Here is a 16,361-nt window from a genome sequence, read left to right on the forward strand (position 1 = left end):
GAGTCTTTTCAAGCCCAAGCCTGCCACCTCCTGGCTCAGATTTCCTGCTTTGCATACTGAGAGCTGTGATGACATGGGAGGGGCTGCTGCTGCTGAGAGAGAAGCTCTGAAACAGACAAGTGTGGAAACAATATGTGCAATATGATCTGTGTGCTCTGTGGATAATGATGATGACTGCAGTTTCATTCCTATGAGAGACACTTCCTATAGGCAGCTGCACATCATACCAAAATGAAAGCACACATATGAAAGGCTGCAGCAGCCTTTATCATATAGCCTAGATAGCAGCATAGTCTCATATAGCCTAGACAGCACATCCAGAACAACTCATAACCCGGAAACAGAAGGAATATGAGCCGGCGGCCATATTTGATTTTTCCTGGAGCAATAATGGATAAAAAACACTAAAAAATGCACACCAGAGCGGCAAAATTATCAGGTAGAGCATTTATTCATTACAAGCTATCGACTGATATGTTTATTTTGTGTGAAAGGTTCATCTCTGGTTCCCTTTAAATCAGGCCAATTAGTCCATTGGCAGTTTAACATTCTCATTTAATCAACAGACAGTATTAATACAAAATAGAGATTTGTTACAGACAAGACACATGACAAATCTTCAAGTAGAAATCCAAACGGCTGAGATCAATTTCCTGATTAGAAAATCCCCGCTGGGAAAAAAAACAAATCTTCAGAGATTGTCCTGTGTGAACAGAATCACAATTGTCAGTCTGAATCACTTTCCCAGTGGCAATAGAGAGATAATGTCCATCACAAACACGTGGCTGGCTCTTCAGTATTCTGCTGCTCTCGCTCACTCTCTACCGCTGACATTCGTTGTCCTCATCTGTCCCATGATCCTCCTGCACATTGCAAGAGTCGGATTATCAGCTACCTTTCCCAACCCCCTCACTTCAGATCATTGTTTGTGGATTCCATGGCTACAAATTTCATTTCATTATTCACAGTGCCTGACGTGATGCTGCCATCCCTGACTTTATTCCGAAACATGAAAGGAAAGGCCTTCTTGAAGGACTTCCTAAAGCTGGCACCCATGAAACCATAGACGATGGGATTAATGGAGGAGTTGGCGTAGGACATGCAGTTGGCCCAGGTTTTGATCTTGTAAGTGGCGTAGTTGGCTTGGAATCCTGGGTAGAAGCCTTGGAACAAGCTGAAGAGCTGGATGGGGCCCCAACAGATTGTGAACAGAAGGACAATGACAATCACCATCTTGGAGATCTTGCTCCTCATGGCGATGGTTCTCTCTGAAAGGAGCTGCACCTGCAAATGAAAGCAATGGCGTTACTAGTAATATTACCGTAGGGACTAATATTCATAGTGTCCATAGCTGATTCTTTTGCCTTGTGCTCCACCTGGAAAACCAGTGACTTCCATTTTGACATATCTATTTACCTGACAAACATCAACAAACTTTAAACATTTCCTGCAAAACGGCATTTTAAAATGTCCGTTTTTTGCACTTTTCAAAGCAAAACGGGGGCCATATGCAATTGACTTTTTCACCTGAGTTTTCTCCAAGGAGATAATTTTTCATCTTCGATTTAAAATAACTTTCCAACACTTTTCAACTAAAAAAGTACCAAAAAGTAGGTGAAAAAGTGCTATCAAAATGATTTTGAGTATTTTCTTGCTTTCTGGTGGCTTAAAAGGCATTTTATTGACAAGTTTAAAAATATCTCCTAGGAGAAAACTCAGGTGAAAAAGTGAATTGCATCTGGCCCCAGATGTTTTAAAATGATGATTATCGGTATACAGAGGCAGGTGCCGCAGAGCGTGCGCACGTTAACATGCATGCGCGCGCACGTTAAGGTGCATGCGTGTGCACATTCACGTGCACGCGTGTGCATGTATGTCCACACACGCACAAGCGTGCGCCCACTTTCACGCTGTCTATAGGTGGTCAGGAAGTGGTTAAAGGACAACTGACCTGAGAAGGATATGGAGGCTGCTATATTTATTTCTTTTTAAACAATCCCTAAACAAGCATGCACATCAAATGTTTGACTGCATTTGCCGCATGCTTGTTTCAGGTGTGTGACACTAATGGCCTACATAAGTGGCCTGTCGCCAGCACACGTGAGCGTATGCGCGACAGGCCGGCGACAGCTCGTCGCCAGCTCCCTCCGCGTACACACGCGAAAGAGGGATTAGCTGTGCGACGGAAGCTGTCGCCGACGTTCCTCCCCCTTGCCGGAAGTGCCGTCTATTTTCAATTATGTTGCTGTCGCTAGTCCGCATACTCACGTGGACTAGCGACTGTTGCGGCGGCGTTACCGCGCCAATCGCCTGGCGACATCAGCGACGAGCGACGGTTCGGGGTGCGCGCCCGTGCAACGCCTCATACTCACGGGCGACCTGTCGCCACAACACGCGCGCGCCGCATGTTGTGGCGACAGTTGTAGCCCGTGAGTATGGGCCATTAGGGTGCATGAAAGATCAACAGGATGGCAGGCAACTGGTATTGTTTAAAACGAAACAAATAAGGAAGCCTCCATATCCCTCTCAAGTCAGTTGTCCTTTAAGGTTAACTTTCATTAAACATGTGTATGAGGCTTAAGTATTTCTTAAAGAGTACCAGAAGTAAAATGTAACATAATGAGATAAACATCCCAGTTCTACTTGTGTATGTTGTTTTTTTTTTCCACGCTCTAAGCGTTAAGAATCCAGGGTTTTAAATTACATTTTCCCTGCAGTCAAACTGTATGAACTCTCATTAATGACTAATAGATCTTATAAAGTGTGCAGGAGACAGACAAAAAAGTTAAATAGTTCAAGATTTGCCTAAATGGGAGCTGAAAAACCATAAAAAATCTTTTCACATTCACCTGAGACAGTCATAACTTTAACCTTTAGATGCAAAATAAGACTAAAGCTGGCCATACACTAGGCCGATTACCCGCCCGCCGATCGACAGCAGATTCGATCACTGGGATCGAATCTGCTGTCAAATCGTTCACGCAACACGCTAATTTTCGATCTATTTCGGCCCGAAATAGATCGGCCCCGTCGATCGCGCCGTGTGGGAAATTACTGTCGATCGCCGCGGGTAAGGAGCGCATGGTTAGCGGCGTAGGACCGATGCAGGTATACATTACTTGAAGCTGGCTCCTGGCATCTTCTCCACATCACCTCTCGGCTCCCGGCGGGCATCTTCTCCGCATCAGCTTCCGCATCCCAGCATCCAGCATAACTTCCTGTGTCACTGCAGTGACAGCGGAAGTACAAATAGAGGGCGCTCTGTTTGAACTTCCGCTGTCACTGGAGTGACGGAAAGTTATGCCGGATGCCGGGATGCGGAAGCTGATGTGGAGAAGATGCCCGCTGGGAGCCGATGCGGTGAAGATGCCCGGGACCAGGCTTCAGGTAATGTTTGCGGGGGCCCGGGAGGCGACAGCGGCAGCTCAGCAGATGGTGAATCGGTTTCAGGCTGAAATCGATTCACAATCTGTTTGCAGTAAAGGCAGCCATACGATCCCTCTCTGATCAGATTCGATCAGAGAAGGATCTATCTGTTGGTCGAATCTGATGGCAAATAGACCAGTGTATGGCTACCTTTAAGGTGGCCATACACTTATAGATTTACAGCAGATTCGACCATCAGATAGATTTCTGTCAGATACCTGTCAAGTAGAATCTGACAGGAATCTATCTGATGTGTGCCACACACTAGGCACAGATTTCCAATAGATTTCAGAATTAAATCTATTGGAAATCGATCTAAATGCATTATTGGACCATTAGATCCGATGCAACTCCATGGGCCATCGATCTGCTGCCAGCTGCAGATCGACCTAGATCTTCCATCCTGTCAGATAGATCTAATCGATCGAAATCGGCCGCAAATCGATCAAATGGGGAATTTGATAAAATCGGTTGATTGATTCTATAGAATCGATAGATCGATCTATGGCTAAAATCGACCAGTGTATGGACCCCTTAAGGGATTCAGGGTCAGTCCTATCCAGAAGATCTACAGATCCAATTGTTTATCTTTTCTTTTTATTTTCACTTCAGGTTTTCTTTAAACTCATGTGTCTATACCTTCTGCTGTGCTAACAAAGACACCCAAGGTTCCCAGGCAGAGAGCATTGTTTCTCAGGGTGACTCTATTATCTTTGGATACCTGTCTCTCCAAACTAACACCTTGTAAACATGCTGTAAACATACTAGAAGGATCTTGTCCACAAATTTAGCACATGTAAAGCTGCCCTCTGATATTTAAGGTTCCACCATACAAAATAAGTGTAGCTGAGACAGTTGTCCTTCCTGTCTCTGCCGTTGTGCCACTGACAGCCGGAGTGCGCAGTAGTCCGCAACCCAGAGGGATAGCGGACTTCACAGGAGCACAATGGAGTTGACTGGAATGAACTACTGGGGGCTGGAAGAAGCCTTAGGTAAGTAAAAAACCTTTCCACCCTTTGCGCCTCAGGTTTACTTTAAAAGACAGTAACAACAGTGCGCATTGTTCCCCCTCTTTACTCCACCCACCAGAAGCTGCTGTATGCTCTTGTCCCTCCTCTTCTCTCCATAGGAACAATACATGTTGCTCGACTGGGGCCATTGGCTCTGTGGCTTATGCCACTGCTATAACGTAATAATAGCTGAGCATCGGCACTGTTACCTAAAGTAACAGTGACAAATCTATCTTGTTCAGTGAAAGGCACAGCTTGGCCGTATATGAAGAATCACTATGTGAAACAGCAGCTTTCTGTCTCTTCATAAAGCTTGTGCATTCCTCCTTAACTTTTCACACTCTGTAATAATGTCCAAACAGCTGTTTACTGCTGCATCTCTGGGGTTTCTGTCCTAACATCTCCCTCCAGAAGGAATCTTTACACTGTAATACTTCTGCAAGCCAGAGGGACATGTCTGCAATACTGAACAAATGACATCAGTCTAGTAGTGATAATGAAAAGATTGTTCCCTGCGGGGTCAGCCTGCCTGAGGAGGGGAGAGCTACATGGAGGACTGGTTCACTCCTCGTAAATCAGGTGCTCTGTTTTTAAAAGTGATGTACAGTGGTTCTAATCTCTTATACGCATTACTGATTGTTTTGACCTTATGGGACTATTTGGGTTTTTATCTTTAATTTTTAAACAAATTAAAAAAATCTGCAATACAGTCTTTCAAGTAAACCTGTGTCCTCTACTGTAAGCAGTATGTACAAGAAGGGCAAAACAAATGCATAAGCCATAAATGTCAGGGGAATGTCTAATCAACTTCCTTCCCGGGCCCAAAGCCTGGTACGCCCTTTAACCACTTGAGGACCACACTGGTAATCCCCCTAAAGACCAGGCTGTTTTTTTCATAATTGGCCACTGCAGCTTTAAGGCCAAGCTGCAGGGCCGCACAACACAGCACACCTTTTCTCCCCACCAACAGAGCTCTCTGTTGGTGGGGTCTAATTGCCCCCCTTGTGTTTATTTTTTTTTTATAAATATTTATGTACATATATTTATTTTTTTTTACTACAATCCCCTCCCTCCCCCCAGCCGGCCAATCACGCAATCGGCTGTCATAGGCTTCTGCCTATGAGAGCCGATCGCTCTCTTGTCCCCCAGGAAGACAGCCGTGTCACACGGCTGTCCCCAGTAAAGCACTGCTGCTGATCGCAGTGCTGTACTGTGTAAATAGACGGCGAACACGCCGTCTAACAGTCTCCCGAGCGGCAATAGCCGCTCGGAGACTGAAGACGGGGCGGAGCTCTGCCCCCCGAAAAGGAGATGCGCACACAACCTGCGCGCGATCTCCTTCAGTAGCCGGCTCCAGGACCTGACGCCAATTGGCGTTAGGCGGTCCTGGGGCTGCCGCCGCAGGCCACGCCCATTTGCGTGGAGTGGTCTTAGAGTAGTTAAATTATGATTGGCCAATCACTGACCAGTTTTACCACTTCCATGTAGTATGGTATTTTTTTTTAGCTACAGTGACAAGCTTATCTCAAAATGCAAATAACAGAAACTTCCAATTTCAGATAATATAAGGACACTATGACCAGAACGTAATTGAATCCCCATCCCCTCCCTCCTTTGAAGAGTTTACACAGTGATAAAAGCCTGTCATCTGGTGATGTTTACTGTAGGAGTGACAAGCTTATCTTAAAATGCAAATAACAGAAACTTCCAATTTCAGATAGTATAAGGACACTATGACCAGAACGTAATTGAATCCCCATCCCCTCCCTCCTTTGAAGAGTTTACACAGTGATAAAAGCCTGTCATCTGGTGATGTTTACTGTAGGAGGGACAGTAGTCTGTTAAATAAACAGTAAATTAACACTGAGCTGGGTTGAAAAAGAAAAGAACAAAAGTGATGTCACTGTTGACATCACAGATAAACAGTAAAGATGGAAACCGGCAGAATTATTATTTTCTTTTTTCATATCACATTTCTCTTAAATCTTGACAGTGTACGCTAAAAATAACAGGATACACTAAGTAAGCTAAATAAATAATTTCTTATTGGATTATTTATTTTAATTTATTTTAGTAATATGCAGTTTCATCCCACTTTGAGGCCTGGAACCCACTAGCAGTAAATTACTAAGCCATTTCAAGCGCTTGTGGTTTGAAAAGCTCTTGCAAATATAATGCTATGGGTGTGATGCCACTTAAGCAATGTGATTTTACAAAAATCACCCAGTGCACCCATAGCAATGAATTAGCAAAGGCTTTTCAAAACACTAGAGCTTAGAAAAGGCTGCTAGTGCTAAGCCTATGTTTCCAATGTGCAGGCATGTTTCTTCAAGACCTCAGAGTGTTTGTACCTGGTAATTGTTGTCCATGGGCTCCACCACGGGTTGTCCCACCCTCTTCAGCATCAGTGAGTAGCACACACAAATGGTGAGCAATGGCAGTAGGTAGACGGCCAGGAACTGGTACAGGATACAGGCTTTCTTCATTGTTTCAGATGGGAACTGCTCGATGCAGTATGTCCTTGGCCCATACCAATAGCCCTTCTGGATCTTCTGGTAGGGAATGATTGGGGTGGAGAGCAGGAGAGAGCCTATGTGTGAACATCAGAGACTGCTGTGAAGAACATGCATATGAACTGTTTTCTCTTCCAAACATTTCTAAAACCAGGGCAGTTTCTAGGCTAAATTGCACCCAGAGTGAGGGTGTAAAAATCCCCCCCACCCCCGTGGACTCGCAGACCCTTAATCTTTAGGGACAGTCACACAGCCACAGGTCACAAATAGATCTGCCTACTTGCTAGTGACAAGCCACTCATCCAGGAGGAAGCGGGGACCAGGAGAACACGCAGGTGAAGAAATCCTGGAAAGCCGACTCTTCCATGGACAGCTTGCAGTACCGCTACAGGACATCAGGTGTCATCACGCGGTGGTGACGTGATCATGACTTGATGTCTGACGCAGGCAGCCTAGGAGGCATCACCAGCTTACTAGCGGTTATGTCCTTCTGCCTGTGCCCCCCTTCTTCTACTTGCCAATCTGTACACAGGGCGGTCGCACTGCCCAAGAAACGGCCCTGTCTCAAACATTATATACATGGCCTCTCACCACCCCCCACCCACATTGCTTTTTGCTAAGGTGTATGGCTGCAAGAAGGTGGTCAAGGGCTTGTCCACACTTATGCATTGCTGATTTTAACAAGGCTAGTGCAATCTACAAGAACATCAGACAGTGCATATGCAGCATTGTCTGATGTTTCCACTCATGCGCTGCACAGCATTATGGACACGCACTGCTGCATGCATTTTGGTGCATTAAGCAGTGCGAACCCATTCAAAGTAATTAGATGGGATTAGCATTGCAGCAGCCAGCAACGTGGTTATTGTGCATATCTGTATGCATTGCTAGCCAACGCACAAGTGTGGATGGACCCTTAAGGCGTGTACACACATCCAATCTTAATTGGCCAATTTTACCATTCCAAGTAGTATGAGCATTTACCTACACAATCTGTTCATTTTATTCAAAGTCTGTTGGGCCTCATGCTACGTGGAAGTGGTAAAATTGGCCAATCAAGTCTTAAGACCCAATACAGTACTTCTTAAAGGACAACTAAAGTGAAAATAATATGGATGCTGCCATATTGACTTCCTTTTAAACAATACCAATTGCCTGTCAGCCCTGTTGATCTGTTTGACTGCAGTAGTGGCTGAATAACATGCAGAAACAAGCATGGAGCTAATCTGGTCAGATCTGACAATAATGTCAGAAACATCTGATCTGATGTATGCTTGTTCAGGGGTCTATGGCTCAAAGTATTAGAGGCAGAGGGTCAGCAGGACAGCCAGGCAAAAGGAATTGCTTAAAAGGAAATGCATATGGCAGCCCCCATATCCCTCTCACTACAGTTGTGCCTACTAAGGAACCTCTGCATTAGTGGTCCTAACCATATTGGGGAATTCCGGCTATCCATTCTGTATTTACATTTAGGAATTGCCCTTCTCAGCGGCTATAATAATCCTAGTTTCTGTCATACCTTTTGCCGTACATTTCCAAAATGCCACACGCATTAGTAGGTATGATTATATTACGGTTTGTGCTAGAAACCTACATGGAAACATCATTAACAATGCATACCTATCCAGATACAGATGCTGACGATCATGGCCACTCTTGGGGTGCGATGCCGCAGTGACCGCAGTGGATACAATGTGGCATAACACCGATCTGCGCTCATTGCTGTCAGTGTTATACAAGTAGCCTGCACAGTCACCTGGAATCAGAAGATAAACAGAATATTAGCATCTTATTTACACTGATTGCTCACAAACACTAAGCTGGTTAATATGCGCAGAACAGGAAGCATTGTAACTCCACTTATGCTAGGTACACATGATACAATTTTCTGGCAGATTTACCTGCCAGATCGATTTTTTCCAGCATGTCCTGAACAGAAATGGATTGGAAAAATGATCGTAAAATCGATCGAAATTCAGATCGGACATGTTGCCACCAAATACACCACTAGGTCTGCCACCAAATATACCACTAGATAGATCCCTTTCTGAACAGATCTGATCAGAGAGCAATCTATTGCCTGGCCACACACTGCAGACAGATTTCCAGTAGTTTTCAGCATGAAAAACTACTATTGGGAATTGTCATAGTCACACAGCCTACCAAGACACCCCCAAGTGTAAGTGTGTCCCTCTGTGCCCGAGGTGAGTGTTAAAGGCTCACCTATCATCCTCCCCTACTCCGGTGTCTGGCATTTTTATCACAGGCGTCTCACCCACCAGGCAGCTATAAATTATTGCCTAGAGCGGCAGGAGGAAGCAGGAGCGCTGCTGCACTGAGTAGTGAGAGAAGAAATGCCTCTCAGGTATCAGTTTACACTACAGCTGCAGTTAACAGCAGCGCCTGACTGGACTCATAACTGATTCACTGACTGATTCATTCAGTTACTTTAGCTTAGCTCAGTGATTCAAAGAACCACAGTAATGAGTCAGTGAGAGAAGGCTCCTAGTACAGCATCAGCTCCTGAGTCCTGACGCTTCACTCTTAACTGATTCACTGATTCATTGAGTTCCTCTCTCTCTGCTACTGATAACTGCGTGGATGACTGAGTGTAGCAGCCAGGCATGGACTGCCCCCCAGGCCGCCTTTTATTCAATGATTTGGGGCTGGTCTGGTGTATTCAGGTTTGTTGTTGTAAGGCAAAGTGAAATACTAGGCTAGCTGATAAAAGTGCAATTAGAGGGCAGGCAAGCTGGTAAATATACACAGCATGATGCAGAGCTCATCTGGAGGGTCCGTGGGAAAAAAATCTGTCTGGTCTCTCCCCATTGTTATAATGACTGCCTGTGTGGATACGGTGTTAAATAGGTTGAAAAGTTTTGACAGTCCCTAGACTCCAGGAGGGCTGCTTTCTGACTTGTGTGAGATACTGTCTCTGTGTAATGTGGGACTGCAATACAGATAAGCTCTCTGCTCCATCTCTTGCTATTCTCAGTCTCACTCCACTCCTCCTCTCTCTGGGCTAGTGCACGCCAAAATCGCAATAGCAATTGCTAGCAATTTGCAAATGCGACTTGATAATTTGGGCTGAGGCTGCCATGATACCGGGCCTCAAGTCTATGTTTCCCCCCAGGCTAAAAGGTCCCAGTGCTCCCCTGGTAGCAGCATAGTGTGTGTGTATAGTGTATGTCTACTGTGTGCTGTGTGTGTATAGTGTGTATAGTGTGCATGTGTACTGTGTGTACTGTGTATAGTGTGTGTGTTGTGTGTATTTTCTAGTGAACCCATGCCGCAATAAGTGTATTTTGTGATTTTCTGATGAAACGCTGCTGTATTATCATTTTCAGGGGTCTTGGGGGTTAGGTTCACCACGGGGGTGGGGGTATGGGGCTGGGGGGGCAATCACGGGGGGTGGGGGGGCGCCACAGGATTTCTCGCCTGGAGTGACAAAATTGCTAGAGACGCCCCTTGTCACAGTTAGTGCCTGTATCACGCGGCACATCAGGCACATGTACTTACGTCACTACATGTATCAGTGTCACATGGTACAGGCACTCGTGGGGACAATTCAAAAAGTTGCTGGACAGAAGAAGAGGCAAATATTTGCACCAGAGTGACAGGAGAGCATGCTCTCTCTGCCGGATGCATCGCTAATATTTGCTGTGCCAGTGATTTGGTACTGAACTTCATCTGATTGGTACAGATGGTCCATCATATTTATCTGCTTATAAACTGAGCATCTTTTAGTAGGTTGTTTTTTGGTCTAAAGAGAAAAAAATGTTTTTTAATACTTTAAGATCCACCTAGAAAAACTATTTTGCTTACTATTCCAAGACAGAATTTATCTCTGCATTGGCCTCATGAGGATGTAATTGTCGATGTGCTTAGGCTACATCTGTGATCTCTGTGAAGATTGACCGATTGGATTGTCTTAATTATTTTCAATAAGGAATATTTTTGTATTTTGGGCAAATAAAGATTTGATTCAAATTGCAAAACATGGTTATGGTACCTCAAGAAATATATAATCCTTATGAAATCACTGAGTGTTTGACTGGGGTTAAGTGGATTGATCTGTGAAAGATTGTTTTTTTAGCCCTTTGTACCAAAAAGGAGAGTTTCCCAATTTAGAATAATACCTCTGCAGCTAGACTCACCCGCCAGTGCTAATAAATATCAGGGAACACTGCCAGCAAATGGCACCACACACGGGTGAATTCAGGCAGCACAAATCTTTTGGTATTATCATATCTATATTTGCTGACACTGAGGGATAGAGGTGGAAGGCCAGATCTCTGTGTAGGGGGTCACAATGTAGTACCGCCCCTGTCTGAGGTGAGTCACTTAAAAAAGGCTCATCGGGCCATAGTACTCAGCTCTTCCTGTTCAGTAAGCCAGCACCTATTCAGTAGGAGACCTTGGGCAAGACTCCCTAACACTGCTACTGCCTATAGAGCGCACAATAATGGCTGGAGCTCTAGCGCTTTGAGTCTGCCAGGAGAAAAGCACGATATAAATGTTATTTTTATCATAGTTTAGGGACCACAGATTAAAATCCTATTTTTCATAGAGAAATCTATGTATTGTAACAGAGTGATTCCAGAATGGAGAAGAGCTTGTACCCAGGAAGGAAGTACCACCTTAAGATGGAGGGGTCAGGCTCCCTTAAAGGTCCACTGTTGCGAAAATCTTAAAATTAATAATATATATAAACACATACAAATAAGAAGTGCATTTCTCCCAGAGTAAAAAGCCATAAATGACTTTTCTCCTATGTTGCTGTCACTTACAGTAAGTAGTAAAAATCTGACATTTTGGGGAAAGTTCATGTCTATATTGGGGATTCTCAGCATGGCCTTTATTCTTTATAAAGACAGTCCCTGAAAAAGATTTATACAAAGATGCTGAACAGCCTCCCTGCACACTGTACACTTTTTTGGCAGTTGGATGGAGCAACCACCATTCACTAAGTGCTTATGAATATAAAGACATTCCTGAAAATCCCCCATAAGGAAATGGGCTAGTCCACAACCTGTTGGTTCTGTCAGATTTCTAATACCTACTGTAAGAGACAGCAACATAGGAGAAAAGTAATGTATGGCTTATTTTAATCTGTGATAAATGCACTTCTTATCTGTATATGTTTACATACATTTTACATTTTAAGATTTTCGTGATAGTGGTCCTTTAAAAAAGCAGAGAGGGGTGGGAACTACTCCTGAGCAGATAAAAGCTTCCTTCTCCCACCGCCACGGGTCCAGAAGTGCACAGGCTGATGAGAGTGGGTGTTGAGGCATGTTGCACTTCCCAGGTAAGAAGCGTGCTCTCGGCTTCTGGACAAGACAGGGGCAGAGCCGGATTAAGGCTAAATGGGGCCCTAAGCAAAGTAACTGATTTGGGCCCCCATCATGTCGTAAAAGAATCAGAAGATGCAGCTGCACAGCAACATGCTGCACACACCGGGGCAGCCGAGCTACTGGTTGCTATGGGCAATAGCCCGCTTTCCTCTGTGGGTGCACAATGCAGGGAATAGCAGCGGCAAAATGCAGAGTGAGAGATGAATGGCTGGGACATTTGCACTCAGGGACTGGGGCACCCCTGTGAAGAGGGCGCCAGATAGCACAGAAGCTGCACTTTCCCCCTGCATCTCCAGCCTGGCAATAGCAGAAAGCTCTGGACACCGCCAAACCGGAAGCCGTTCCCCAGACAGAATTACATAACCACCCCCACCACCGAACAACCGATTTCCTCCTAAACTAGACAGCCACCATGCAGCCTCCATCCCAGTGAATACGATAGTCCAGCAGAGAAGGCAGCCGCAGCGGGGGAGAAGGACAGCACCAGATGACTCACATTTACCTATTGCGATCCAAGCAATAGAGGTCCGGTCATCCAGAGCCCATCTGTCTCCTCTAGAGTGCTGCCACTCTGTTACTACTACTATTACTACTTCCTGTCTGATCTGAGAATCAGGAAGTTCAGAGCGAGCGGCTGCACTGTAGAAGAGACAGATGGGTTTCAGATGACGGGATCTCTATCGCTTGGATCATGGATAGGTGAGTGAGCATTTGCCATCTGTTGCTATCATTCTTGCTGCAGCTGTGGTTCTCTGTGGGAAGGGAGGGAGGAGTGGGCAGCAGCAGAGCGCACAGTAGCAGGAGGGGGATCTAGGAGGAGAGCCTGGCTCTGAAGACAATCAGCAGCGCTAGGCATCATTTGACAAGACAAGACAAATAACATGTATATCGCACTTTTCTCCTGGCAGACTCAAAGCGCCAGAACTGCAGCCACTAGGACGCGCCCTATAGGCAGTAGCAGTGTTAGAGAGACTTGCCTAAGGTCTCCTACTGAATAGGTGCTGGCTTACTGAACAGGCAGAGCCGAGATTCGAACCCTGGTCTCCTGTGTCAGAGGCAGAGCCCTTAAAGGGACTCCGAGCAGTGCCTGTGGGTATTCCTTTTAAGCATACCCACAACAAATTAATTACATCCTCACACCTACCAGCATGATGTTTGTAATTATATCCCCCTGGGTTCCTTATTTTTCATTGCATTGTGCTGAATCGAGCTGCCGACTTTGGAGAAAAGTCGTCCTGTGGCCGCGATTTCAATCACGAAAATAGCAAAAAACTAAAAGGCATAGGGTGACCGTTTATATATCATTGGAAAGAGGAGAAAGAGAGCTTTAAAATGATATGCATCTTTCCATAGTTACTGCACTGCTCAGAGTCCCTTTAACCATTATACCATCCAGCCACCGCTGACAGGATGGCGAGGGCTGGTTTAGGTGCTGATGGGGCCCCTTTGACTCTGAATGGGGCCCCAAGCAACTGCTTTTGTTGCCTGGTTGGTAATCCGGCCCTGGACAGGGGGCAGCATTACCGCAGACCTTAACTACTTCCCAACTGAGGGGTTTTACCCCCTGACCACCAGAGCAATTTTCACCTTTCAGCGCTCCTTCCATTCACTCGTCTATAATTTTATCATTACTTATCGCAATGAAATGAACTATATCTTGTTTTTTTCGCCACCAATTAGGCTTTCTTTAGGTGGGACATTATGCCAAGAATTATTTTATTCTATATGTGTTTTAATGGGAAAATAGGAAAAAATGTGGGAAAAAATTTATTATTTTTCAGTTTTCGGTCTAGTTTTTAAATAATGCATGCTACTGTAATTAAAACCCATTAAATGTATATGCCTATTTATCCCGGTTATAAAACCGTTTAAATTATGTCCCTATCACAATGTTTGCCGCCAATATTTTAGTTGGAAATAAAGGTGCATTTTTTTCAGTTTTGCGTCCATCCCTAATTACAAGCCTATAGTTTATAAAGTAACAGTGTTATACCCTCTTGACATACATATTTAAAAAGTTCAGTCCCTAAGGTAACTATTTATGTATTTTTTTTTAAATTGTAAATTTTTTATTTTTTTTTTAATTACAAAAAAAAAAAAATTGGGGAGTGTGGGAGGTAAGGAGTTAATTTTTTGTGTTAAACAAGTTTATTTGTGTGTAAAAAATGGTTAGGGTGTAGTTTTACTATTTGGCCACAAGATGGCAACATTACCAATTTGTTTCATGCGACCTGCAAGCGTCCTTCCGGACGCTTGCAGGAAGTAGAAAGAGGCTGGGACTTTGTTATTTTTTCACAATGATCGCGCTGCTCAGCCGAGCGGCAGCAGATCATTGCGGGGCTTAGATCAACGAACGGGAATGGATTTTCCCGTTCGTTGATCTCTGGGCGAGCAGGCGGCGGCGTGTTTACTAGCGGTGGGCGGCGTGTTTACGAGCGGGAGCGCGGACAGCGGCGGGAGTGCGCAAAGTACGGATTTCTCCGTCCCTGGGGGTGAAAGGATGGAAAAAGGGGCGGAGAAATCCGTACGCGCGGGGGTAAAGTGGTTAACTCCTGATTCCTGCTTGGCAGATTATCCAAGTTCTCTCTACAAAGTGGGGTGGAACTCCAGAGAACAGGCCTGTCTGGAGACTCCTAAACAGGGCCGGCGCTAGCATAGAGGCAAAAGGGGCATTTGCCCCAGAGCCCCGACTTCTGCTCAGGCCCCAGCAGCGCCGACCCTGCAATATTTTCTTCTGCCAGCCCACCTGCTCGCAGTGCTCCCCGGGGCACTGCTGCAATGACATTAGCAGCGATAATTACCTTATCCCCATCGGGTGAGCAAGCGGGCAGCGGCTGCACTAGGAGACATGCTGTCTCCCTCCCACTCTATGACCCAGCGCATCATGTGTAAACACGCGCTGGGTCATAGAGTGGGAGGGAGACAACATGTCTCCTAGTGCAGCCGCTGCCCGCTCACTCACCCGACGGGGATAAGGTAATTATCACTGCTAATGTAATTGCAGCAGGGCCCCGGTGAGCAAAGGGGTAATGGGGGGGCCCAACACTTAAGTTTGCCCCGAGGCCACAGGGCCCCTTGAACCGGCCCTGCTCCTAAAGCTGCAGAGAACTGTGTGGAAGCTCTCAGGGAGAAAGAGGCAGAGTCCAGAGTCTGCTGACCCAGTGACAGTATCACAAACGCAAGTACCTGGGAGATTCATCTCCACTCTTGAACTGCCCAGATTTAGGAGTAAATCTGTGTTTTGTTAATCTAGCAGTCAGTGGATTAGTGAGTCAGCATTTTGCAGTTTACTTTTGTAGCTTTAGCTTCTGTAAAACTATTTGCATCTACAGGTTGTTTTAAAGTATATTGCCAAATTGCATTATTATTTCTGATTATTGCACAAACACATCAGTGCAGTGAAACTGTTTCACTTTCACTTTCTTTTCCATATCAAAGCATTACTATTCTGGTGAACTATTGTGTGTCTGCGTTACCTTACCACACTAACCTATGGCTACAGTATTTACAAAGATATGTGCATCAGACCTAATGGAGGGTGAATGGGAAGAAGAAAGAGCGACAGAGGGGTTTCGCTGCAATTTAGGGAGTTTGTAGCTATGTAGAAGCTGCAGCAGGGCTGGATTTACCATAAGGCACTGTAGGCATATGCCTACAGGTGCCTGATGATAGAAAGGCGGCTCACTCTCTTCCCAGAGTGCCTCCCTCCCTCCTTCCCTATGCAGAGTCCTGAGCGAAGTGTAAATGCGAGGTTACTCACCCAGCTCTTTGCATTCCACTCACCAGATCTTCCTTCAGTCAGAAGCACTTCTAGTTACTTATTATTAGGTAGCCAGAGCCATCCTTAGTATTAAGGGGCATCTGTAACTACCTATGACAGGAAAGGGAAATAAGGGAGTAGTGACAGCTGGGCCAGCCAGCACGCTTGGTGAGGTTTGGCCTGGTTTGTAGGTTCATGGAGGCTGACGTCTAAGGTGCCAGGACATCTGTGCCTATAGGCCCCTGTAAGATATATACGGGCCTGAGCTGGGGTGTAACTACAAGGGAGAAGCCCA

At 45.4% G+C, this 16,361-nt stretch overlaps 1 protein-coding gene across 1 annotated transcript in view; it reads right to left on the bottom strand.

Moving 5' to 3' along the window:
- Positions 1-476: 476 nt before the first annotated feature.
- LOC137522455 (G-protein coupled receptor 54-like) overlaps positions 477-16,361 on the bottom strand; it is a 64,704-nt gene continuing 48,819 nt past the window's right edge. The window contains exons 3-5 of the mRNA XM_068242519.1: positions 8,570-8,705; positions 6,788-7,026; positions 477-1,284 (exon numbers count right to left, since the gene is read on the bottom strand). Of these exons, the coding sequence (XP_068098620.1) occupies positions 910-1,284; positions 6,788-7,026; positions 8,570-8,705 (750 nt within the window). The 3' untranslated portion in view covers positions 477-909. The remainder of the gene's footprint in view (positions 1,285-6,787; positions 7,027-8,569; positions 8,706-16,361) is intronic.

This window comes from Hyperolius riggenbachi, chromosome 6 (assembly GCF_040937935.1).
Source record: "Hyperolius riggenbachi isolate aHypRig1 chromosome 6, aHypRig1.pri, whole genome shotgun sequence".
NCBI lineage: Eukaryota > Metazoa > Chordata > Amphibia > Anura > Hyperoliidae > Hyperolius > Hyperolius riggenbachi.